This window comes from Anarhichas minor, unplaced genomic scaffold (genome assembly GCF_050575085.1).
Source record: "Anarhichas minor isolate MPS153535 unplaced genomic scaffold, ASM5057508v1 ptg000007l, whole genome shotgun sequence".
NCBI classification, from domain to species: domain Eukaryota; kingdom Metazoa; phylum Chordata; class Actinopteri; order Perciformes; family Anarhichadidae; genus Anarhichas; species Anarhichas minor.
The window spans coordinates 4,342,996-4,366,971 of record NW_027466453.1 but is presented as its reverse complement, the minus strand read 5'-3'; the positions used below and the strand labels follow the sequence as shown (position 1 = coordinate 4,366,971).

The 23,976-nt window shown below is 42.1% G+C and overlaps 1 protein-coding gene across 5 annotated transcripts; it reads left to right on the top strand.

Moving 5' to 3' along the window:
- The first annotated feature begins 6,875 nt into the window (after nt 1-6,875).
- LOC142940453 (protein NLRC3-like) lies at nt 6,876-22,793 on the top strand. Of its 5 annotated transcripts, none has more exons than XR_012950692.1 (11): nt 6,876-7,369; nt 7,769-7,850; nt 7,926-8,042; nt 13,428-13,506; nt 13,662-13,890; nt 14,033-15,848; nt 15,946-16,119; nt 16,270-16,443; nt 17,744-17,804; nt 18,253-18,299; nt 18,439-18,506. XR_012950692.1 is itself a non-coding variant. In XM_076083079.1 (11 exons), the coding sequence occupies exons 1-11, from the start codon at nt 7,294-7,296 to the stop codon at nt 22,560-22,562; spliced, it is 3,159 nt and encodes a 1,052-aa protein (XP_075939194.1). In that variant the 5' UTR covers nt 6,876-7,293; the 3' UTR covers nt 22,563-22,577. The 5 variants fall into 5 exon arrangements, 4 of the variants coding, with proteins under 4 accessions (XP_075939194.1, XP_075939195.1, XP_075939193.1 ...); XM_076083079.1 differs by lacking the exon at nt 17,744-17,804 and adding an exon at nt 22,316-22,577 and having other exon boundaries at nt 18,439-18,556; XM_076083080.1 differs by lacking the exons at nt 17,744-17,804; nt 18,439-18,506 and adding an exon at nt 22,316-22,793 and having other exon boundaries at nt 18,253-18,287.
- The last annotated feature ends 1,183 nt before the right edge of the window (nt 22,794-23,976 follow it).

The window sequence follows — 23,976 nt, the reverse complement described above, 5'->3', positions numbered from 1 at the left end:
AAAAACTAAAGCTATCTGCATGTCGTGACGCCAGCAGTAGTAGCAGTACGTCTGTCTCTGTTGCCTTGAAACCGAAAGAGACTTTGTGAGGATCATTTTTAAAGATAAAAATGAAAGTGACGATGTGATTTTTAACAGCTTCATTTCATTCCTTAATCACACGAATCAATCCTCTGACAACAAAAACCATCATTGCTTCAGATATTTCAGGCTAAATGTAGATAAAACTGTGAGATCACAAAGGCATCGCCCACTGTGGGCTGTTCAAATGCACCCAGGGTTACTTTCATTAGTTATGGTTCATGAAGGTACAGCAAGGCTAGGCACTCGGTGGAGACCGGCCTGTGGCAATAACTGACTGTTCACTAAAGCCCTCCCCCGAAAAGCAACTGTCCGACCACCGCTTAGCAACCGTAACTGGGCACAGTCGGTCTGTGAAGCTTTGGCTAACTAGCAGACTGAATATTTCACAAAATATGGTTTGATGGTAAATTGGAACGGATTGATGTTACTTTAAATAAAGTATTTAGAAATTTGGATCGAAAACATTTATGTCACTGAATCACTGGTGTCTGTCAAGGTTCAAGGTTAAGTTATTGTCATTGTCCAACACAGGGTTAGCAACAGTACATCCGTGCGTTTTAGTTCCAGTAAGAAGTCCTTCTTCATTCATGGACGCCAGTGAAGACAGTCGAGCCTCCCCAGTTGTATTTCTTGAATACGGTTTAATGCGTTTGAGGGCTGAAAATGTCCGCTCGACAGAGGCAGCAGATATTGGGATTGTCACCGCCCAACATGTCACGCAAGCCCACTGACCAATCACGTACTTGTAGGCCAGCTAGCAGGTTCTGACACGTTAAAGAATACGCCCAACATGTCAAACTAAAGATCTGATTGGTTGAACACTATGACAATCAACAATATCGTCCCCATTCACTTAAACTGCAAAGCGATTCACGTGTGAGTCTGCAGGCCTCTGCCTCTGTTCTTACCTAGAGACACAGAGGTGAAATCTGATTGGATAAAAGCTCTACTTAAAACAAGCTGCACTGGAAGCAGAGCAACTGAGGAAGACAGTAGCTGTCAATGAGAAAATAAGATAATGGGGAAAATATTTTTATAAATTATAATACATTTTTTTAAGAAAAATTATTAAATTATAAAATAGCTATAACTTTGTGATTCTGTTTAGGCCAGCAGAGAAGGCCTTGCAAGCCCTGACGGCCCACCACTGGACTGGGGGGGATGTGATCCAGACACAGCATGACCAAACACCAGTTTGTTCCTGACTCTCAATGCCGTTTCATTACTGTCACAATGCTACACAGGCTGCTAAGCTAGCCAAAGCTCTCCCTGCTTAGATAACAGCTGGATGTTTTCTTCCTGTTTGTGGCTGCTACACTAATGACGTCACGCAGCGTTTCCTTCCGCGAGCAAGTCGGTCGGTGTTAAACACAGCAGCGCTTTATCGCCCCCTGCCGGGCTGAAACCAAATATCCCAAAGAACCCACTGTCCTGTTTCCTTACTGCTGTGCTGCAACCAGTGGTAGAATAATAAGTAATACTCAAACCTTTTTCTTGAGGGCCTGCCGCGGATAAGTGTAGAAGATATGTTCATGATCAGAAGCCCTTCCAAAATGAACCGATTCGATTCCCACCTTACCCAAACTAAATGTCCAGTATTTGATTCAAATGATTAGCTACAGAATGTGGCTATAATACAAAAATAATGATCATTTATTTGTATAGCATTCATGCATAAACACAAAGTGCTTCACGTCAAAGAATCAAGATAGAATAATTTATCTTGAAGTAATTATGCAAATGAGATACTAATTTCCAAATATGATGCTGCAGTTTTACTTATATTATTGCAACAATAACAATATATGTTTATTGTGCAGATGAGCATATATAAATGTTTGATTATTTAATTTTCTATGTATTACCACCCCTAAAGTAAAGACAGTCAGAGGGGCACTTTCAAGATATTTTATTGAAAAAATACAGATGCACAAAAACAAAATGCCCCTAAAACATCATATATAAAACAAATGAACAATACATTTAATATACAGTATATATACAGTAGATGGTGTATCCATAAACATATTTACAATATAAGTGCTGAAACAATAATCATCAACATTATCTAGTTTCAGCTTCTCAAATGTCCGTATTTATTCTAGTGCTTTAAATGTATACATTATAATTAAATAATGATATTCATTCTAATGCAATAATTATATTTATACTCGTTAAATTATTAAATTAATACTAATACAATATATTGAACAGTGTTGTGTGTGAGTGTATATTTGGGGGTTTGGTGAGTTCGTGGTCACTTCTTCTTCTCTGCGATCCATCTGTCCCTCTCAGCCTCATAAAGTCAGACTGTGAGAAGTCTCTCCGGGTCTTCTCCTTCACCATGTCCTGGTCCTTGTGCAGGGAGAACACTCTGGAGGGGCAGTAGATGTACTTCCCTGACACCCCGGGGAAGCTGCTGCACATGAGGTTCACTGCTGGGACCCTGCTTCAGAGGCTGGTGACAGACCCTGCACAGGCCACCTGTCGGAAGTTGCACCGCTGACTCCCTCTTCTTCCTCTCCTCTGCCACCTTCCTCCACTCAGCCCCCCTCTGCTTCCTCAAGGACAGTGTCTCTCTGTGTTTCCACAGGGCCAATATTCTGAGATGATGACAAACAGGGAAGGCAAGTGAGATATACACATTAAAACACATGAGTAATACACTCTATAACTTAGATTTGATTTTAAAACGAGATACACTGCTAGTATGGGAGGACTACATACTTTGCCTCAACACATTGGGAGCTTGTTGATAGTAAGAAGGCCAATATGAATGTGATTAATGAAGACAAGCTAATGAATAACTGTTAATGCTGACATATAAACATTACATACAAACAGCAAATATAACGTTACGTAACCTTGATGTGCTAACGTTACGTCAGCGAACAACAAACCGAGTTAGAACCTTACAATGCTAAACAACAAACATGTAAGCAAACTATAAAAACAGTTTACCCATATATACAACTGAGAGGGTTCATTAAGTACTTGAACAAATGAGCCGTGCTTACGTGTGATATGTTTGACTGTTTGTCCGAAGATAGAGCCGTGATAAAACTCTGTGTAAAGCACAGGTTGTTTACTGTAGTCTGCTGCTGTAGATGCTACACGTCTGTCACTCAAAAAGGAAAACGGGGTCTCCTTACTTGTATGGAAGGGGAGAAACAGCGCCCCCAGAATCGTGCTTGTGGACAAAAATATATGACACCCGTAGTGATAAGAACTATCATAGAGAATCGTTTTTATCAACCTAAACCGTTTTCCATTCATTTTCAATGGTAGTCCTAAACCACTACGGGTGTAATATATCTTTGGCCACCAGCAGCGCTGTGGAGCCGAAAGGACGTAATATATCTTTGGCCGCTAGTTGCGCTGTGGTGCCGTTTTGCGAGTGAAAGACTTTCTCCGGTGACAGCCCGGATTTTCTGGAGCTCTTCGCTGTGTGGACGCTACGTTAAACGGTAAATCATTAAGATGAATAACGATGAATTTAAATGTCATGACAGTTAGTCTGGGCTGTTTGACATTCACGTGAAAGCTATAAAGATAAAGTTAGTTGTGTAGTTGTCTTCAGTTTTATTCTTCATACGGGTTCATTCATGTCCGACTTTGTTGTGTTTTTGTGGCCGAAAGTATCAAGTTAACACGAATGTGCATTTAAATATATGATTTAGCGATTACTGCTGTACGTCGGTGAATATAGAGGCTGACCAGCGGCCGGTTAACGTCAGATATACTCTGTTACTTTACATACACGTAACGAAAGAACAAGAAGCTATGACCGGACCCGGTGCTTCATTTGAATCACGTTAACGTGAAATAAACACACACGTCTCCGTTGTATCACGTCACGTATCGTCATTAATTCATGTAGTTTATAGTTATGTACCTTTACTGCTCCACGTGTATTTGACAGCATTAGTTACTAGTTATTTAGCAGATTAAGGATATCAGACACAATATACTCAACTAATAAATGATGTGTTATTACAGATTAAACTACCAGCAGTGTATAAAGTCATTGAAGTAATGAACACATTAATGCCTCAATAATTTCAATAATAATTTAATGCATAATATTCTGCATCATGAGTACTTTTATTTTTGCTCCTTAAAATTTACTTTTTGTACTTTTACTTAAGTCAGACTTTGAGTAAGTAAAATTTGAATGCAGGACTTTTACTTGTAAAAGAGTATTTACACCATGTGGTGGTATTAATACATATTTCTTTACTGAAGTACAAGATGTGTAGACTTTCTCCATCACTGTTAAAATAATGTTGTTTATTACATTATACAAGAAGTACAAGAAGATATTCATTTAATGACGTTCTTATTCTCGTCTGTTTGCATCTCAGTGATGGATGAAGATGAAGAGCTGGAGAGAGGGATGCTGAGTATCTCTCCTTCCCAAGCAACATGTGCAGAGCTGTGAGTAAACATTTGCTGTCTTTAATTTCTTTTTCTACCCCCTGAAGATTTAAAATCAGTTACAGTTCATACATATATACATACATGTGAAACTGCTGTGTTACTAACACCTGCATGCATGTGTTTGAAGTGTGCCATGTTGCTTCACCTGCCTAGGTTACATCATAATGACTGGCTACTGAATATTAACCCATTGAAACATGAACACACGTGTATGAATGAAGTATATATTCTTTATATATTAATGTTAGAATCAGTCTGTTTCATTGGATAAGGTTGAGAAAGGTGAAGTAACGATGCTAACAGTAGTGTTCGTATGTTGTCAAAATATAAATGACTTTCAAGGCTTTTTCCTTAGAACCATCTGCTGCACTGGCTGCACCAACTCATCTGAAGGGTTCACATAGAGGGTAAATGCATCCAACATTTAAACGTATCTGTCATATTCACTGTGCTCATATCCGTTATAAACCATTGATTATGTGTTGTGATCCTTCTCTCCTTGCAGCTCTAACTGTAAAGAGACCAGTGCCTGTTCCCCAGGAGCTCGTGTGTCTGCTGCCAGAAGGAGCGGGTCGTCCATCAACAGTTCCTGGTGTGTATTATTTCACCTGTATGTGCATCTTTAAATTATCCATATGTAGTTTCCATCAAAACTGTTGTTAATTCTTTAAAGTTGCTGGTGCACTGTATTCTGACAAAAAGTAGAGTTTCACAGACTACAGTGTAGATGTCATGTTACATTCTTGTTACTGTCAATGATAATAACATGTTTAATATTCTCTATAGTGTCAGAGGCACTGAAGTATTTCATGTTTATGGTGCTACTTTATAGTTGTACTCCACTACATCTCAGAGGTGAATATTGTAGTTTTTACTGCACTACGTTCATGTAATAACTTAATTATTTATGTATTTAATGACATCTTTAGGCCACCAATTATAACATTGAAATGCTGCTTATGTGTGTTTGTGTATATATACATTAGTATATAGTATATACAGTAATAGTATTATATATATATATAACACCCCTAATATATATATTAGGGGTGTAACGGTTCACAAAATTCTCGGTTCGGTTCAATACGACACAGTGGTGCCACGGTTCGGTTCGGTACGTTTTCAATACAGCAAAAAAGCAGAAATCCAAGCTGGTGAGACTCTCAAGGGGGCGTGTCTGAAGATCATGGCTCCTCCCACTCAGAAGAAGAAAGAAGAAACCATTTTTATTGTCATATACATATACACATACACGAAATTTGACCGCTGCATTTGACCCATCCCTGTATATAGAGAGCAGTGGGCTGCCAATGACAGGCGCCCGGGGAGCCGGGGGTCCAGTGTATTGCTCAGGGACACTACGACACGTGGCACTTCCCAGTCGAGGATCAAACCATTGACCCTGCGGTTACCAGACAACCCTCTTAACCCAGTGAGCCATCTGATCTGAGGATTGTTTGATGTGATACAGTTCATAATATAGTTTAATTAAAGTCATGTTGTGTTCACAGAGTTGTTGCTGTTACCACTGATACTTATGTCTCCACATGTTTTAGTGAACTCAGAGCTCAGACTGTAGAAGTTAATGTTTCACATTTCTACCACTAGATGACAGTACACGTGTATTTAAAGCACAGATTTACTCATGTTTACCTCTTCTTTGTTCATGATCCAGGTTATTGACACACATGTATTTAATGATGTTTATTTCATCTCATATTTATGGAAGCCCATTCCCACAGCAAAAAAAAAAAAAAAAAGTTAACTTAAAAACTATATATATATATTTAAAAATCCACCCCCCCCTTGCGGAAATGATCTTCCATACATATTTGATGTTCATGGTTCATTTGCAATTTACTGTAGTGGGACTGCTGCCACCTGGTGGTGGGACACAGGTATGGATGCTGGACTCAATAAGTCCACCAGGGACAGAGACCAGGGACAGAGACCAGGGACAGAGACATAAAGGGATGAGGGATTTATTTGACTTTGGTTCTCTCGTTTTGTCGTTTTTGGTTTAAAACGGAAACAAACAAAAAGATGGCATTTCTGAATTTCCGTTTTTTTCTTGATAAAATGATAAAACAAAGTATCAAAACAATGATTATAATCTCTCCTTTGTTTGCTTCATAAAACATTTCTAATAATATTATTTCTATATTTCTACACAATTTCATATTTGCCCCCCCCTAGGATTGATAAGGTCGATATTGTTTGATATGAACTTCAACACAAAGCAACATGAGGAAGTAGTGTCCTCGTGACGGCCCCTCCCTTCCCGTTTCCTCTTTACTTTCACTTCTGGAGCTCGTGGTGTCGCAGCTTCTTCTCTGCTTCTAACGGTTAGTAAGAATCGCTGATTATTTAAAAAGGTGAATTCAGTTTGATTTGACTGTTTTAAAATAATTTGTGACGATCTGAAGGAAGCAGCTTCTCTTTAATCTTCATGTTGAAGCACAAACGTGATGATCCTCAAATAAATGAAGCTTTTACTGCTCAATGACGTTTAGACAGAAACTCATTTATGTGTGTAAGCGTCTGTCTGCATAAAGAAGCTGTTCAGCTGATAAACAGTTTTCAAAGAACATCAACCCAACAAATGATAGTGTTTCATTGTGAAAAGTGGTAAACGGTGTAATGAGTCAGTTCAAGGTGACGGTTTCCCTCTGAGCCACCAGAGGGCGACAGCTCCACTAACAGCCTCATTGAGAGGAGACATCAGTGTGACTCCATCAGAGAGAATCACGACGTTGATGTAAAGGAGGAATGAGTGCTGATGTGCTGATCAATGATTGGACGGATGCTTTCAGTTCTGCTCTCACTGGTTCCTCTACACATGAAGGTACAAAGTGATCTGAATTCAGCAGTAGCTAACAAGGTCACATGACTGATTTTTGATTATTGGACGAGCTGCTTCCTGCTCTGACTGGATGTAGTAGACGTGGAAACAGAGGAACATTTCAAACGTTGAAGAGCTTTTCAAAGTCAGTCAAATAGAAGTGAAAAGTGCCGTCATCCCCAAAGAAAGGCCAATAAAAAGCCACATGAAGAGTCTTCCTCTAGTCTTCAAACAAGCCAACAGACTAAAGACCATTGTGAACGTCATTTCTTAGAGAAGACTCTGCAGCGCAAAGTGACAACACCATGGAAACTGTCCCATGAGTGTCTTTAGTATTGAGGTGAATGAGCTGTGTGTGTTTGTCATGATGAAGAGAAATAATGTTGTTGTGTTTGTGTGAAGGTGTGGACTCTGCTATGAATCAGTGTGAGGACAGAGAGGAGGGAGTCCCTCCCTCTAAAACCAGCCACACCAAAGCTCAGAGGTGAGATGACCATCTCTACCTGTACATGACTCAAAGTCTTTCATTCACTGACTCTGTTTCTACACATGTGACCAGCATCCATCAGGGACCAGACTGTCCTGGACCTGGACCCAGCTGTGTGTCCATGAAGAGTGACTGGTCTATGCCTCATTATATTAATTTCAAAGATGGACACCACTCTGTTGATCAAAGGTAAGGATTTCAAACTGATGATAACAACAACTTTATTTAAATAGCACTTTTCCAAAATAAAGTTACAAAGTGCTTCACAATAAAACATGAAAGCAAATAAGAAACACAATCAAACCGTAAAATAAGATTTTTAATAAATAAAATGCATCAGATGTAAAAGTAACTCAGTAAAAGTGAGTCTTCAGAAGAGGTTTAAAGAGGAAACTGAACTTTCCGGCCTTAGATTACCAGGAAGAGAGTTCCACAGCTGAGGGGCCGGACAGCAAAGGCCCGTTAGTACGGTGTGGTGTATAAACTATATGATAGTACGAAAGAGTGCTATAATACTGAAATGTGAGGAGAGAAAGTTTGTCTTTGGAGTATTTATTCTCTGTGCAGAGAAGGTTCAATCCTCCCACTGAGCTCCTGTGTGCAGTCTGAGGGATGAAGAGCCCTGTGTGCAGGTTTCTACATCTTATAAAGGACCAGTGCACAAGGGTGGGGGGGGTAGGATGAGTCCTCACTAACACATCTGTTTCTGACCTAAACATTCTGTGGTTAACTGTCTGCACCCCCATTGAGTTACTTCCTCTAATGGAAGGAACACACGCCAAGTCACATAGATGGTGTTGTTAGTGAGGAAGGAACACACGCCAAGTCACATAGATGGTGTTGTTAGTGAGGAAGGAACACACGCCAAGTCACATAGATGGTGTTGTTAGTGAGGAAGGAACACACGCCAAGTCACATAGATGGTGTTGTTAGTGAGGAAGGAACACACGCCAAGTCACATACATGGTGTTGTTAGTGAGGAAGGAACACACGCCAAGTCACATAGATGGTGTTGTTAGTGAGGAAGGAACACACGCCAAGTCACATGTATGGTGTTGTTAGAGAGTATATATATTTTGCATCCACAGGTGCAGCAGCTAAAAAGACTAAAACGCTCACAGCTTTTGGTCATAGTGGTACTTGGACCAGACAGGCTCCACCTTCTCCTCAGGCTTTCTATGGTGGAGGCAAGCGACTTATCACAGGGGGGCAAAGAGGGCAACAGGGGATGGACCCAGATGCAGGTAGACTCAGGAGCAGAAGGATATTTAACAGTGATTTAAATAAAGAATAGTCCAAAACAAAACTTACAAAGGTGAGTCCAAAAGGGAGGAACAAATAATCCAAAGAGTACCAGAACGGGAAAAGACAAAACAGAATGAGGTCATTTAGAAAGAAAATGCACGAGGGATACATCCATGATAGCAGGAACATACCGGGAAGCAGATCAGAGCAGACAAACCCACACTGAGACAGGAACACAGGGTTTAAATACACTGGGGAGGTGCAGGTGATCAGACAGGAGGATTCAATCAGGGGCGGGGCAGGCAATCACACAGACAGGAAGTGAAGTGAACACGGGGCACAAGAGGCGGGGAACTTCAAAATAAAACAGGAAACAAACTAAACCAAAACCAAGACCGTGACACGACTCAAGTTGATAAGGAACTTTGAGGATTGCCTTGACATGACGTCATTGGTGGCAGCGTGCACTATCACAGTGAGGACAGAGGGATGATGTCAACGAGAGCTCAATAAAATCACAGTATGTCATTGCACCTGGGAGCATAACAAATCTGATGATTGAGTCTCCAACTATTCAAATCTCAGGTGGCCCGGTTGCAGGGTTCCTTTATGTACTGCAAGCTGTGATCTGAGTCTGTGGTTTATCATTAATGAGCTGAATGATTGACCACCTGAGCTGATGCCTGAGTGGGAGGAGGTTTGCCCCCCGGGGGGGTCCCTGACGCAGGTGATGGTGAGTCTGTTGACGAGGTGGCTCTGGTGGGAATGGAGCGCTTTCTAGAGGGACGCCTCACACGGTCCGCTCCACGGGCAGGAGGTGGAATAGAGGAGAGTATAGGCTCTAGAGGAAGCTCGGCCAGCGGTGAGAAAAAGTTGAAGAGTGGAGTGTCATCACCGCTGATGCTGAGCGGGTCGTAGAGGGGAAGAGAACCTCCAACCTTTAACTGTAGAGGCCCAGGATGGGGGCCGAGGTGAAGTCGGACCAGGGTCACCAGAGGGAATAGCTGCTACATCCATGGTCCGAGGCTGCTGGATCCTCACCGGCTCGAGACATGTTAGCTGGGAACACAGCTCCGTCTGCCGTTGGAGGACGTCCTCCATGAGCCACTCAATGGATCGTAGCTCCCTTTTCAGCTGGGAAACCTCTGCTGGGCCCATCAGTGGAGCTGAAGTAGCAAGAACGATGAAGAGCCGCCGCTTGATTGTAGACTGTTAGTGTTGTGGCAAAATGATGACAAGAGACGACGAACTGAAGTTGCAACACAGCGGGAAGTGTTTTAATGAGAACAAGCCAACATATTACAAGTTCAGCACATCCAAACAAATCCAATGTATTACTTTTCACAGATCACTTTTATAGTCAAACTTCACCCCCCTTAAGTCACTTTCCACCAGTCAAACCAGTCCGTTGAACCAAAAACAAAGCACATCTGGTCTCTTCATTATGTCATGTTCTCATGTCCTCGTTTGGGTCAAGATAACCTTTTGGCAGAACACACGATCCATGTACGGGAAATGTTTTGGTACAAATTGGAGAGATTTATTACAATTTGTCTGGCTCGTCCGAATCACTTCCTAAGAATGTTTTTGTGAAACAGAATGTGTTCAACATAACAAGTTATATAAACTGTTTACTTGTGAAGCCAAATGTGTTCAGCTCAATCTTAAGTTATATGATGATTTTCTTCAACATATCCCCCCTTTGGGGGTCACTTGACCCCCAACATAACTTCATATAACTTTTGTCAAATAGGTGGAACTGTAACCTAAAGTTTTGATCCCTCACAGCATTGCAACAACACAAGTGATTATATGGATTATACAGAATAGAATCAGGGAATGATCCTGCCAAGTAATTTATGTAAATTGTATGTGCTTGATTAAATACCAATACAGAACATTTGAGTTAGTAAGATATTTCAAATAATATCACTCAATACTAAGGTTCACTTTCACAAAACTAAGATGGCGCCGAAGAAGGCTGCTTCGACGTGTTGGTGCGCATTGTTTTGGTCGTAAATTCAGTTTTATGCTGCGATACCCGGAGCTCTTTCACCAGAGATGAGCTCATGAACATCAGGGGTACAACTCCAGCGGACTTAGTTCCAACTTTTCTGCTAACTTCTGTGGAATTACTGGACATTCTTGTCAAAGGTGCGCTCACCTTAGCCCATGCAGTGAGACGACGGAGGAGAGGGAAGTGGGCTGGCGTGCTTGTGCGTCTTCGCACACGTGGATTTCGCACACCGCTGCCGGGCATATTTCTCTCAAAAGTCCGCTCACTGTGCAACAAACTGGACGAACTTCAGCTACTGGTGAGGGGAGACAGAGACTTTTCTTCATCTGCCGTTTTGTGCTTCACTGAGACCTGGCTCTGTGGATCCATACCGGACTCTGCGCTCCAGCTGGCGGGCTTCCAGCTGTTCAGAGCGGACCGCGACACGGAGCTCTCCAGCAAATCGAAAGGTGGAGGAATCTGTTTCTACTCCAACAGTGGCTGGTGCAACGATGTGTCAGTGATACTTCAGCACTGTTCTCCTGATCTGGAATCTTTCATCATAAACTGCAAACCCTTTTACTCCCCCCGTGAGTTCGCCTCATTCATACTGGTCGGTGTTTACATTCCGCCGCAGAGCAACGTGCAGGAAGCACAGCGCGCGCTCGCCGACCAGATACTGTGTGGAGCGGACCTACCCGGACTCTTTAGTTATTGTCCTTGGTGACTTTAACAAAGGAAAGCTCAGCCATGAACTCCCTAAATACAGACAGTTTATTAAATGCCCTACCAGAGAGGAGAACATTCTGCACTGTTACACAACAATCAGCGGGGCCTATCACGCCGTCCCTCGTGCTGCACTGGGTCTCTCTGACCACGTCATGGTCCATCTGATTCCTGCATACAGGCAGAAACTAAAGCTCTGTAAACCTGTAGTGTGGACATTCAAGAAGTGGACCAGGGAGGCTCTAGAGCAGTGGTTCTCAACTGGTCTGGCTGCGGGACCCACCATCACCCCTTAATGACAAGCCGCGACCCACGACCCAAATTATATATATATATATATATATATATATATATATATATATATATATATATATATATATATATATATATATATATATATATATATATATATATATATATATATATATATATATATATATATATATATATATATATATATATAATTTGGGTATATCTATATTCAAGAAGTCTAGTATTAGTAACAACGTCTCTGTGTAGTAAACAACTGTTAAATCAAATAAAGAAAGTACACCAATTATATTTTAAAAATATTATTCTCATTTTTCAAATTTAACTGGATGGATTATAATTAATACATGAATAAATGTTCTTCTCATTTCAAGTAAAATAACAGCTGGATTAAAAAATAAATTACGTAACAGAATTCGTTTTAGAAAAAATATTTTTATGTTGTTACCTACTTCTATAGCTCCTTTGGCTTTCTTTACCGTTGGAACGATAGTTGAATTAGTTACCACTACATTAGGAATTACTGCCTTAGTCATCGTGTCTACTTGTTTTCCAGTTGTTGTTACTAACGGATGGCTTGGTTTTGTGCTAACCTCACTTGGCACTGTCACTTGTATCCCTACAGGAGTGCTTGGAACTTTGATTGGCCATGGTTTTGGAGTAGGAGTGACAGCGGTTGTACCGCTGCTCAAATTAACTCTTAAGGTTGGAGTGATAACGGTTGTTACCTTATTTACCTTTGCTCTTATGGTAGGAGTATTAACAGTTGTAACATTTATCTCACTCTCAGACTTTACTGGCTTGGGGGTAACTGTATGTTTACCACTATTGTCGATAGGGTTCATCAATGGTATAACTGTTGGACTAGTTTTGGTTATTTTAACAGATGGAGTTGTACCGTTCGTTTCCTTATTTGTCAATTCGGCAGTTACGTTATAGTTTTCTATCATCTCTGACACCCTCCAGGGAACTGTCCTGATCACACGTCTCTCTTTATTATTTACGCTTATAAATTTAAGTGCATATGTTCTGTTGGGTTGGATTATCTCGTCTTTTAGTTCCATTACCCATCCAGATGCCTTTGGTGCCACCCTTACCCCACACTCAACAATTTTGGTGAGAGCTGTTGGGACTAAAGCAAACTGACTGGTGAAGAAAACAGTGAGCTGAAAGACTGAGCTGTTGATTCTCAGTGGGATCAGCAGGACTAGTAAACCTTTACCACTACAGGGGCTCATCTGATCCACATCCACATATCACTTCATGGACCTTTACCTTGTGTTGGTCTCTGTGTGGACAGACACAATGTGAGCTGATTGTTCATGATTCCTCCACAGAGAGGACCAGGAGAGCTCAGAGGTTCCCAGAGGTCAGTCTGCCCAGCAGCATCAAACACACCTGGACTCCATATTTATGGTCTGTACATGTACAACTACTTTTACATCTATTGTGTTCACAATCATCTCCATGCTGCACTTTGTAGACCAGTGGATTGTCAGTCTGTCCAACATGGATCTGATGTTTGGTTCCATGGTTTTAGTTTGTGTCATTCATAGAATATTCTGTTCCAGCTGCTGGAGGAGAACATCGTCACTTTTGTGAAGAACGAGCTGAAGAAGATCCAGAAGGTTGTGAGTTCAGATTACCCAGAATGCTTAGAGAGTCAGAGGGAGGATGAGGAGGTGCTGGACGGTGAGGATGAAGAACAGAGGAGGAGCAGCAGAGAGGCATTTGTGAAGATCACAGTAAACTTCCTGAGGAGAATGAAGCAGGAGGAGCTGGCTGACTGTCTGCAGAGCAGTAAGAGGATTTCTCTAAAGATTCAACATGCTGGATAAATGGGACGTTTACTAATGTCTCAAGAGATGGACCAACATATATTCAGATATGTTGACATATTTGTATAATAATGTATTCATTGATGTTCTTTGTTTTTATTCAGGAATTCATTCAGGACTTCCTGCAGCAGTTTGTCAGCGTGAACTGAAATCTAACCTGAAGAAGAAGTTCCAGTGTGTGTTTGAGGGGATCCCTAAAGCAGGAAACCCAACCCTTCTGAATCAGATGTACACAGAGCTCTACATCACAGAGGGAGGGACTGCAGAGGTCAATGATGAACATGAGGTCAGACACATTGAAACAGCATCCAGGAAACCACACAGACCAGAAACAACCATCAGACAAGAAGACCTCTTTAAAGCCTCACCTGGAAGAGAGGAACCAATCAGAACAGTGATGACAAAGGGAGTGGCTGGCATTGGGAAAACAGTCTTAACACAGAAGTTCACTCTGGACTGGGCTGAAGACAAAGACCACCAGGACATACAGTTCACATTTCCATTCACTTTCAGAGAGCTGAATGTGCTGAAAGAGAAACAGTTCAGCTTGGTGGAACTTGTTCATCACTTCTTCAGTGAAACCAAAGAAGCAGGAATCTGCAGGTTTGAAGAGTTCTTGGTTCTGTTCATCTTTGACGGTCTGGATGAGTGTCGACTTCCTCTGGACTTCACCAACAATGAGATCCTGACTGATGTTACAGAGTCCACCTCACTGGATGTGCTGCTGACAAACCTCTTCAGGGGGAAACTGCTTCCCTCTGCTTGCCTCTGGATAACCACACGACCTGCAGCAGCCAATCAGATCCCTCCTGAGTGTGTTGACATGGTGACAGAGGTCAGAGGATTCACTGACCCACAGAAGGAGGAGTACTTCAGGAAGAGATTCAGAGATAAGGAGCAGGCCAGAGGGATCATCTCCCACATCAAGACCTCACGAAGCCTCCACATCATGTGCCACATCCCAGTCTTCTGCTGGATCACTGCTACAGTTCTGGAGGATGAGTTGAAGACTAGAGAGGGAGGAAAGCTGCCCAAGACCCTGACTGAGATGTACATCCACTTCCTGGTGGTTCAGTCCAAACTGAAGAAGGTCAAGTATGATGGAGGAGCTGAGTCAGATCCACACTGGAGTCCAGAGAGCAGGAAGATGACCGAGTCTCTGGGAAAACTGGCTTTTTATCAGCTGCAGAAAGGCAACCTGATCTTCTATGAATCCGACCTGACAGAGTGTGGCATCGATATCAGAGCAGCCTCAGTGTACTCAGGAGTGTTCACACAGGTCTTTAGAGAAGAGAGAGGACTGTACCAGGACAAGGTGTTCTGCTTCATCCATCTGAGTGTTCAGGAGTTTCTGGCTGCTCTTCATGTCCATCTGACCTTCATCAACTCTGGAGTCAATCTGCTGTCAGAAGAACCAACAACCTCCCGGTTGTCTGAAGTCTCTAGAGGCAAACCTGAACTAACACATCTCTACCAGAGTGCTGTGGACAAGGCCTTACGGAGTCCAAATGGATACCTGGACTTGTTCCTGCGCTTCCTCCTGGGTCTTTCTCTAGAGACCAATCAGACTCTCCTACGAGGTCTGTTGACACAGACAGGAAGTAGCTCACAGACCAATCAGGAAACAGTCCAGTACATCAAGAAGAAGATCAGTGAGGATGTGTCTCCAGAGAAAAGCATCAATCTGTTCCACTGTCTGAATGAACTGAATGATGGTTCTCTAGTGGAGGAGATCCAACAGTCCCTGAGTTCAGGACGTCTCTCCACAGATGAACTGTCTCCTGCTCAGTGGTCAGCTCTGGTCTTCATCTTACTGTCATCAGAAAACGATCTGGACGTGTTTGACCTGAAGAAATACTCTGCTTCAGAGGAGGCTCTTCTGAGGCTGCTGCCAGTGGTCAAAGCCTCCAACAAAGCTCTGTAAGTACAGAGAGAGTTAGATTCATATATCATAACTTAAATATGCTGCTATCTTTTCTACTTATTGTTTATTTCTTCTTCATCATTGTCTCTTCAGACTGAGTGGCTGTAACCTCTCAGAGAGAAGCTGTGAAGATCTGTCCTCAGTTCTCAGCTCCCAGTCCTCTAGTCTGAGAGAGATGGACCTGAGTAACAACGACCTGCAGGATTCAGGAGTGAAGCTGCTGTCTGCTGGACTGGAGAGTCCACATTGTACACTGGAGACTCTCAGGTGACCCTGTGAATTACTTTTCTTGGACTAAGTACTAAGTTTAAAGTTTACACACAAACAGATTGGTGATGACAGTTATACACATAAACCTTCCAGCCCTCACAGTTCCCTCAGATCATGTGACATGTGTGTTGTTTTGTGTGTTTGCAGCCTGTCAGGCTGTCTGATCACAGAGGAAGGCTGTGCTTCTCTGGTCTCAGCTCTGAGCTCCAACCCCTCCCATCTGAGAGAGCTGGACCTGAGCTACAATCATCCAGGAGACTCAGGAGTGAAGCTGCTGTCTGATGGACTGGAGGATCCACACTGGAGACTGGAAACTCTCAGGTATGAAGAGGCCTGCTGCAGCCACAGACAATCAGTCTGATGGAGGAGGTAGAGCTGGAGACTTTTTCTCTGTCGCACTGTCAGCCTGGTTAATATGACCCTGACACACCAAGCTGACCTCAAACTACCAGAGACTCATCAAATGTTTGTGTCCCACATCAGACCATCAATACAGACAGAAGTAGTCAGGGAACAGTAGCCAGGATGAGCCAAAACAGGGAGGGAAGGTGATGAAACTGTTGTTTTTCTGGAGCGTTGTCTTGGTTCAACATTAGAAAATAGGACAGTGGTGTATCCTGACACTTTGACGGGCATCATGGTGGGTTGACATGAGTCAACGTTGTCACACTGCAGGTTTGTGGGCTCATATCAAACAATAGTTGATGTTTTGATGCTCGTGTGTGTTGCCCTTTAGTCCAGACATTATTGTGAAAAGACAAACAGACAAAGAAACAATCTGTTTAAAGCACCTTGATAAATCATCACAATAGGAATGTTTTTCTGTTTTAAAGGAGTTCAGCTTTACCTGGTTTTGGTTTGTTTTGCACTGAGAGCCAGTTCCCCGGCTGATAAGAGTCGACTTGTTGAAACTACAGGTGACAGTCGGCCACAGACACTCAGTGAAGAACCAACAGCTGATTGTGGACATGGTGTGTCAGAGCCCAAAGAGGTTTATTGAGGACTGGACCAAAGTTCTAGGGGGACACAGGCAGTGCTCTGTGGCTGCAGACGGACTTGAACTGTAATATTTTCACCCCCAGATTACAGATAATAGAAACCAGTGTTGACTGTTGCTAGGAGACGGGATGTGAACAGCTTTGTACATCCAACCATCCCCCCCGACCTCCTCCATCAGAGGGTTTGTGGCGCTGTAGTGATTTCAGGCTACTTCTTCCTTTACTTCTGAGAGACAACAGTCATTATTACACAAACACAAGAGGTCGCTTTGTCAGGACCAAAACATCCAACAATCAATACTTCTATATTGACAACGGATCAGCTGACTCTGTGTGATGGTGAAGAGTCATGTGGTGGTGATGAACCCACAGAGAATTGTCTCCATCTCTGCAGCTCTACAGAGCTTTTTAGCCTCTTTTAGCTCCTAGTTTTGGTTCTGCAGCACATTTCCTGTTTGGTTGAGTCTCAGTGTTTCCAGCAGCAGCTGTTTTCATCCAAAAAGCTGTGATGAAGCCACTGTTCACTACCTGCTCAGCAGCAAACAGCAGACAGACTCAGTTAGAGACGAGCTGGTGAACATAGTGGAGCATTTAGCAGCTAAAGAGACAGATGTTTCCCTCAGGAGGTGGTGGAGACCAAACACAGAGCTACAAGAGAGAGAGTAGTGGACTTCCATTCATCAGGTGACACAAACACAAAGACTCCTGATGAGTCATCATGTTGATGTGTAACTGCTGGATGTGGAAGCAGCTGTTGATATCATGTTAGACACAACTACTTTATAAGCTGATAATATGTCACATGTTGTGTTCACAGCTTGTTTTCACTGAACCACAAGTGGACAAAGAAATCAATTGATGGAGGTTTAAACATGTGATTCACTGACTGACTGGTAGAGGAAACTGAGTGTGAAATGGATGATGATTGTCAATATAATACTGATAATAATACATCATGAATAAGTGAACATAATGAGCTGTCGTCATGGGCCAATCAGAAGAAGCTCCAGTGAAGTCAAAGAATATGAGCTGATGAATAATAAGTGCTCCATGTGAACATGAATAACAAAGCTCTGTGTATGAGAGTAATGTCCATGTCTCCATGCTGCTCTGACCCCCCTCCTCCTTTCAGGGTGGAGCCTGCTGGAGTCCGATGGTCCAGACCAGGTCTGAGGAAGTGTAAGTGTGCTTTGAGTTTGATTCATGAAAACAAAGCATCTTCAAACTGTGACATCACTCATTCACATCTCTGATGTCATCATCAAACACATGATAGATTAATAACTGCAGTTGTATTGTGTCTTGTTCTCTCCATCAGATTCCTGTGAACTCACACTCGACACAAACACAGTGAACAGAGAACTCAAACTGTCTGACAACAACAGGAAGGTGACATGTGTGAAGGAGGATCAGTCATATCCTGATCATCCAGACAGGTTTGATGACTGGCCTCAGCTGCTGTGTAGAACTGGTCTGACTGGTCGCTGTTACTGGGAGGTCGAGTGGAGAGGAAGAGTTTATATATCAGTGAGTTACAGAGGAAACAGGAGGAGAGGAAACGGTGATGACTGTATGTTTGGATTTAATGATCAGTCCTGGAGTCTGTGGTGCTCTGATGGTGGTTACTCTGTCTGTCACAATAAGACAAGAACATCCATCACCTCCTCCTCCTCCTCCTCCTCCTCCTCCTCCTCCTCTGGTAGAGTAGCAGTGTATGTGGACTGTCCTGCTGGCTCTCTGTCCTTCTACAGAGTCTCCTCTGACACACTGATCCACCTCCACACCGTCAACACCACATTCACTGAACCTCTTTATCCTGGGTTCTGGTTCAGGTGTGGTTCCTCAGTGTCTCTGTGTTCTCTGGAGGAGGGAGAGTCTCCTCCTGCTAGAGGAACCTTCTCTCTGCTGACCAGATAGTTCAGTGTGTACAGGATCACACACAGCTGATGTGAGTTCGTACCAACCTGATCTCTCAGTGGTTGTAGATGCAGTTGGAGCAGGTGAGGGGTACCTGAGCTGGTCTGGACTCTGGGGGGTTGAGAGCTCTCTGGGACTTGTGGTGTTGCAGATGGATGTCTGAAAGAGCTGAGCGAGGTCCATGTAATGACCTGAAATGATGTGTTGTCTGAGAGAAGCTGTGAAACATCTTTGACTTTGTGTAGAAAACTGAACTTTGTTGTCTTGAAACATTTGTTTGTGTTCAGAAAAACCTCCGAATGTCAAACAAGAGTCTTTCTGGATCAAATTCAGCATCTGTGGAACAAGAACCACAAGTTGTGAAGAGTTGTTTTGATTTGAACAAACTAAATTCATCTTCTTTGATCATCGTGTAACAAATGAACAAACTTTGAGAAGTGACGTTGAGATCAAAAGAAATCAAAGTTTTGGATGATTCTAGATAATAAACCACATAAACATCATGTCAAAGCAGAAATGTCCAAATCCATCAGAACACTGTATCAAATGAAGGATTAGTTAAATGCAGCTTCGTTCTTCACGTCGTATTGTTCACTTTGACTTCATTCATCACTGACTGTGTGCTAGTTTGATGAAACTCATAGAAACGAATCAAAAGAGACAAAAGAAGTTTGAACCAAACTACTGATCAAGAACCAACTCAGCTGTTTATTCAATGAAGATATATTATAATGCAGAATGTGTCATGATTTAACTTTTCATTCTTTGGTTTGTATTCTTACTGATCATGTGTTCATTTAATGATGATCATGTTTCAGTGATCTTCATTCATGTATTCATGTGTGATTTGTGACGAGGCTTATTGGTGATCTGAACTTTTGAGGTTTTTGACATTTTATCTTTTCTTTTCTTTTTGCATCATCTGTTTCTGTAACCTTTAATGTTTTTATTGTATAAACCAAATACAACTGGTTTGTATTTTGTACATTCCAACCAAAGTCCAGTGTTGCTGGTCTCTGAGGGTGTCTGCGTAGTCTCCATGAGGTCAGAGAGCTCTTCTCCTGGGAGGCTGACAGTACTGAATGATTGATATGAATATGAATAACAGAGCTGCTACAAGCTGAGCTTAAATTCATACAGAAGGAGAGAGAGAAGAGGAGAGAGGAGCTCAGTGTATCCAAGGAAGTCCTCCAACAGTCTAGGCCTATAGCAGCTTATCTAGGGGCTGGTCCAAGGCAAACCTGAACCTATAATCCTGAGTCAGCCCTAACTATAAACCTGAACCAGCCCTAACTATAAACCTGAACCAGCCCTAACTATAAACCTGAACCAGCCCTAACTATAAACCCAGTGGTGTATAGTAACGAAGTAGAAATACTTCGTTACTATACTTAAGTCGTTTTTTTGGATATCTGTACTTTACTATTTATATTTCTGTTGACTTTTACTTTTACTTCACTACATTTTGCAAAGAAAACTGATACTTTTACTCCGCTACATTTCCCCTGAAACCTTCGTTACTCGCTACAAAATCAAATCTATCTTTAGAAACAAAATGAATCATGAGACCAACGTCGGGGACTGTGGTGGAACAGAGACTGCAAGCAAGCAGGTTTGGCGAATCAGTTAAATCATTGGTTAATCACGTTAATGCGCAATTGCAAACAAGTGCTCTCAAAGCCGCGGTGTTTTGATTCCCAGTGATGCCCAGGATGCTACATGCTATAGCTAGCAAGCGACAACACGAGTATAATTCCACACAGGACGGGTGGGATGAGGAGAGGTGGATGGGTCAAACAAACACTGGTGTTTCCTCCAGGAGGCCGCAGTTTGTGCCGTGTGTGAAACGAGAAGCCAATGTTGATTTATTTGTGACGTGACTTCCGTACTTAAGCAACGCCACTTCCGTAGATATTTTAACGCAAACCACGATCTTTTCCTAAACCTAACTAAGTAGTTTCATCGCCTAAACCTTAGTTGTTTCCTGTGAAGATGGAAGTTTATTTTGAAAGGACAGTATGCATGTAACAAGCGAAAACAGACTCATGTTGCTGGACTTTTGCAGGAAATACGCACGAAAAATGAGGAGTAACTTTTCGTAAGATATCAATAAAACGGGGATGAATTTATATCATTGTATAAAGAGAGTGACATGAGAAGATCAATCTCATGTCTGTAAGTTAAATCGGCTATAATCACTCTTTTAAAGTGATTACTCGTCTAAACCATTTAAAAAAGGAATAACTTCAATAGAATCATTCTACACACTGTAGCTTCTTTACATTCTAATAGAATTGTCTTTTGAAGATGAACAGGACATTTTTCAGTTTCAAGTAATGACTGGGTTGCTGCTTTAGTATTGATCATGTTTTGATATTTGAGTCATTTTGTGGATGATCAGATGGAGTTATGATGGTAGCAGTCGCCCAATTACAGATTCAGCTTGAGCAAAACCTTTGCCTGTTGTGTTCAAATCAGGCCCATAGGAGTTTACAAGGCAGGCGTCCTTTCTCACAACACTGACCTGATGCATCAAGTGGATATTTTCTGCTGAACACAATATTATGCATTTGCCCTCTACATCCTCTAGTCGGACTGAGCATACTTATAAACGCACTGTTACAACTCCTTCATAGTGTCATATTGCTTTTCGGAGAATTATGATAAGTTCATAGTAGATGCAAAAGTATACTTATGTACAATATATTATGTTGAACATTGTTGCTCCTGGATGGATCACAGCCAACACAATTATGTTCAACACAGCTCCATGTCCTTGGTCATGGTGCCACAGCACTTAAAAGAATAAACTTCATAATTCTCAAAATTCTGACCCTTTGCTTTTTTATTAACAGCATTTACTTGTACTTTTACTTTCAATACTTAAGTACATTTAATATCAGAAAATTACTTTTGATACTTAAGTACAATAAATATCAGATACTTTAAGACTTTTACTCAAGTAGTATTCTAATAGGTGACTTTTACTTTTACTGGAGTAGTTTTCCAGTAAGGTATCTTTACTTTTACTCAAGTATGGCTTTTGGGTACTTTATACACCACTGATAGTCGTTAAACGTTAAATGTTTACATCTGTTCTACTTTTTTTGGTTGTCCTTGTTTTATGTTTTTTTTACATTTCTCTTGTTTATTTGCGTATACGCATACATGGCCAATAAAGCTGATTCTGATTCTTCCTCTTCGACCCAGTTTTCTGAACCCTCCCCCCAACCCCATTTTTGTCTCTCTCTCTCTCTCTCTCTCTCTCTCTCTCGCAGGATTACAGGACCAACGGGGGACTCTGCACCACCAGAGCTTCCGAAGAGACGGCCCCCACTCTACAGTCTCCATTCCCCCCGTTCCCGCCAGCCACCAGACACCAACGGTCCCCGATCGCTCCCCCAACCTTCTTTCTACAACCCTCTCTACCCTCCTCTTCTTCCCTACATCCCTTCATCCCTCTACCCCTTCATCCCTCGACCCCTTCCGCTTCCTAAATCTAACGATCATTCCATCACGCAATAAACCTCTTGAAACTCATATTGTTATTGCCGTGGTCCTTGTTAGTGAAATGTAACTTAGAGAAGCCATATGGATCTGTGGCTCTCCAAAGCAGGCGTCAGCTGTACACAGTGTTCTACACATGGTGCAGTTCGACACACACACACACACACACACACACACACACACGCACACACACATATAGCAAAGTCATATGGCCCAGCGTTGAACACACACACCTATTGCAACACCAACACACACATCAACATATAGCAAAGTCATACGGCCAAGTATTGAACACACACACCTATTGCAAAACGCACACACATGCATGACAACAGATGGCCAAACGATGAACCATGAATTATCTGTGACCAACTGTATTAGTTCCTCTTCTGGTGATGCCTGCGCTTAGCCAGGTATACACATACAGTTCCTCTTTTGATGTTTCATGCGTTTTAGCCACGAACACATACAGACAAAGGTAACCTTTTATAACATATGACCTATATATTATTATTATTCTTGATATTTTACCACTTATTGCTTAGGGATAGGGCTCCATACCTCATAAAGGTAGCAGTCAAATAAACTTGCCAAAGAGTACATATATTTGAAAGTTTACTCTGTTATACAATCCATGCTTGGCAACAAACCTGTATATTTGGTTTTTATTGTGATATCATGTTTCCATTGTCTTGTACCTAACAGTGAGCAGATGTGCCATACGTCCTTTGTAACAGTGGGGGGGTCACTAAAGTCAGAATAGACAGAAGGAGGTCAGATAAGGTCCTGACCAGAGCAATAGCCTGTCCGGGCGGAGTTCAGTGCTCCGAGCTGTCTCACAAGACAGACAGGAGAGGGCTGGACTTCCTCTGCCTCTTGCTCAGCTGATGATAAATACCTTCGATTTTAGAAGATCAGGGCAGAAGAAGGGGGAGCGGCAGGTCGTAACCTGTGTTCAATTTAAAATTAATTTAACCAATCTCCGGACTTTTTGGCAATACGCTTTGCTCACTGGTTTAGGTTTTATTCTTTTTCTGGTGTTGCAAACTTGTTGTCGATAGACCACTTTTTCTCTGAATTGGAATCCAAATAAATATACTTTGAATTGAATTAAATAAACAAGTGAAAACGTAACTATTTGCTACATTTTTCCATCCCGGACGGGACATCGAAACCAAGAGAGAGGGGTCTCCTCTAGGGGGAGATCGTTCAGCCCCTGCGGTAAGCTGCAGCACGCTCACACCATCTCACACACACACACACACACACACACACACACACACACACACACACACACACACACACACACAGGTGTACATATAATTAAAATCAAGAGAAAAAATTAAGATCCATGTTTTGCGGTCGAGAAAATGAAAACGAATGAACAACTGATCGTGTTGTTGTTCGTCATATATTACTGTTTGGTATAATT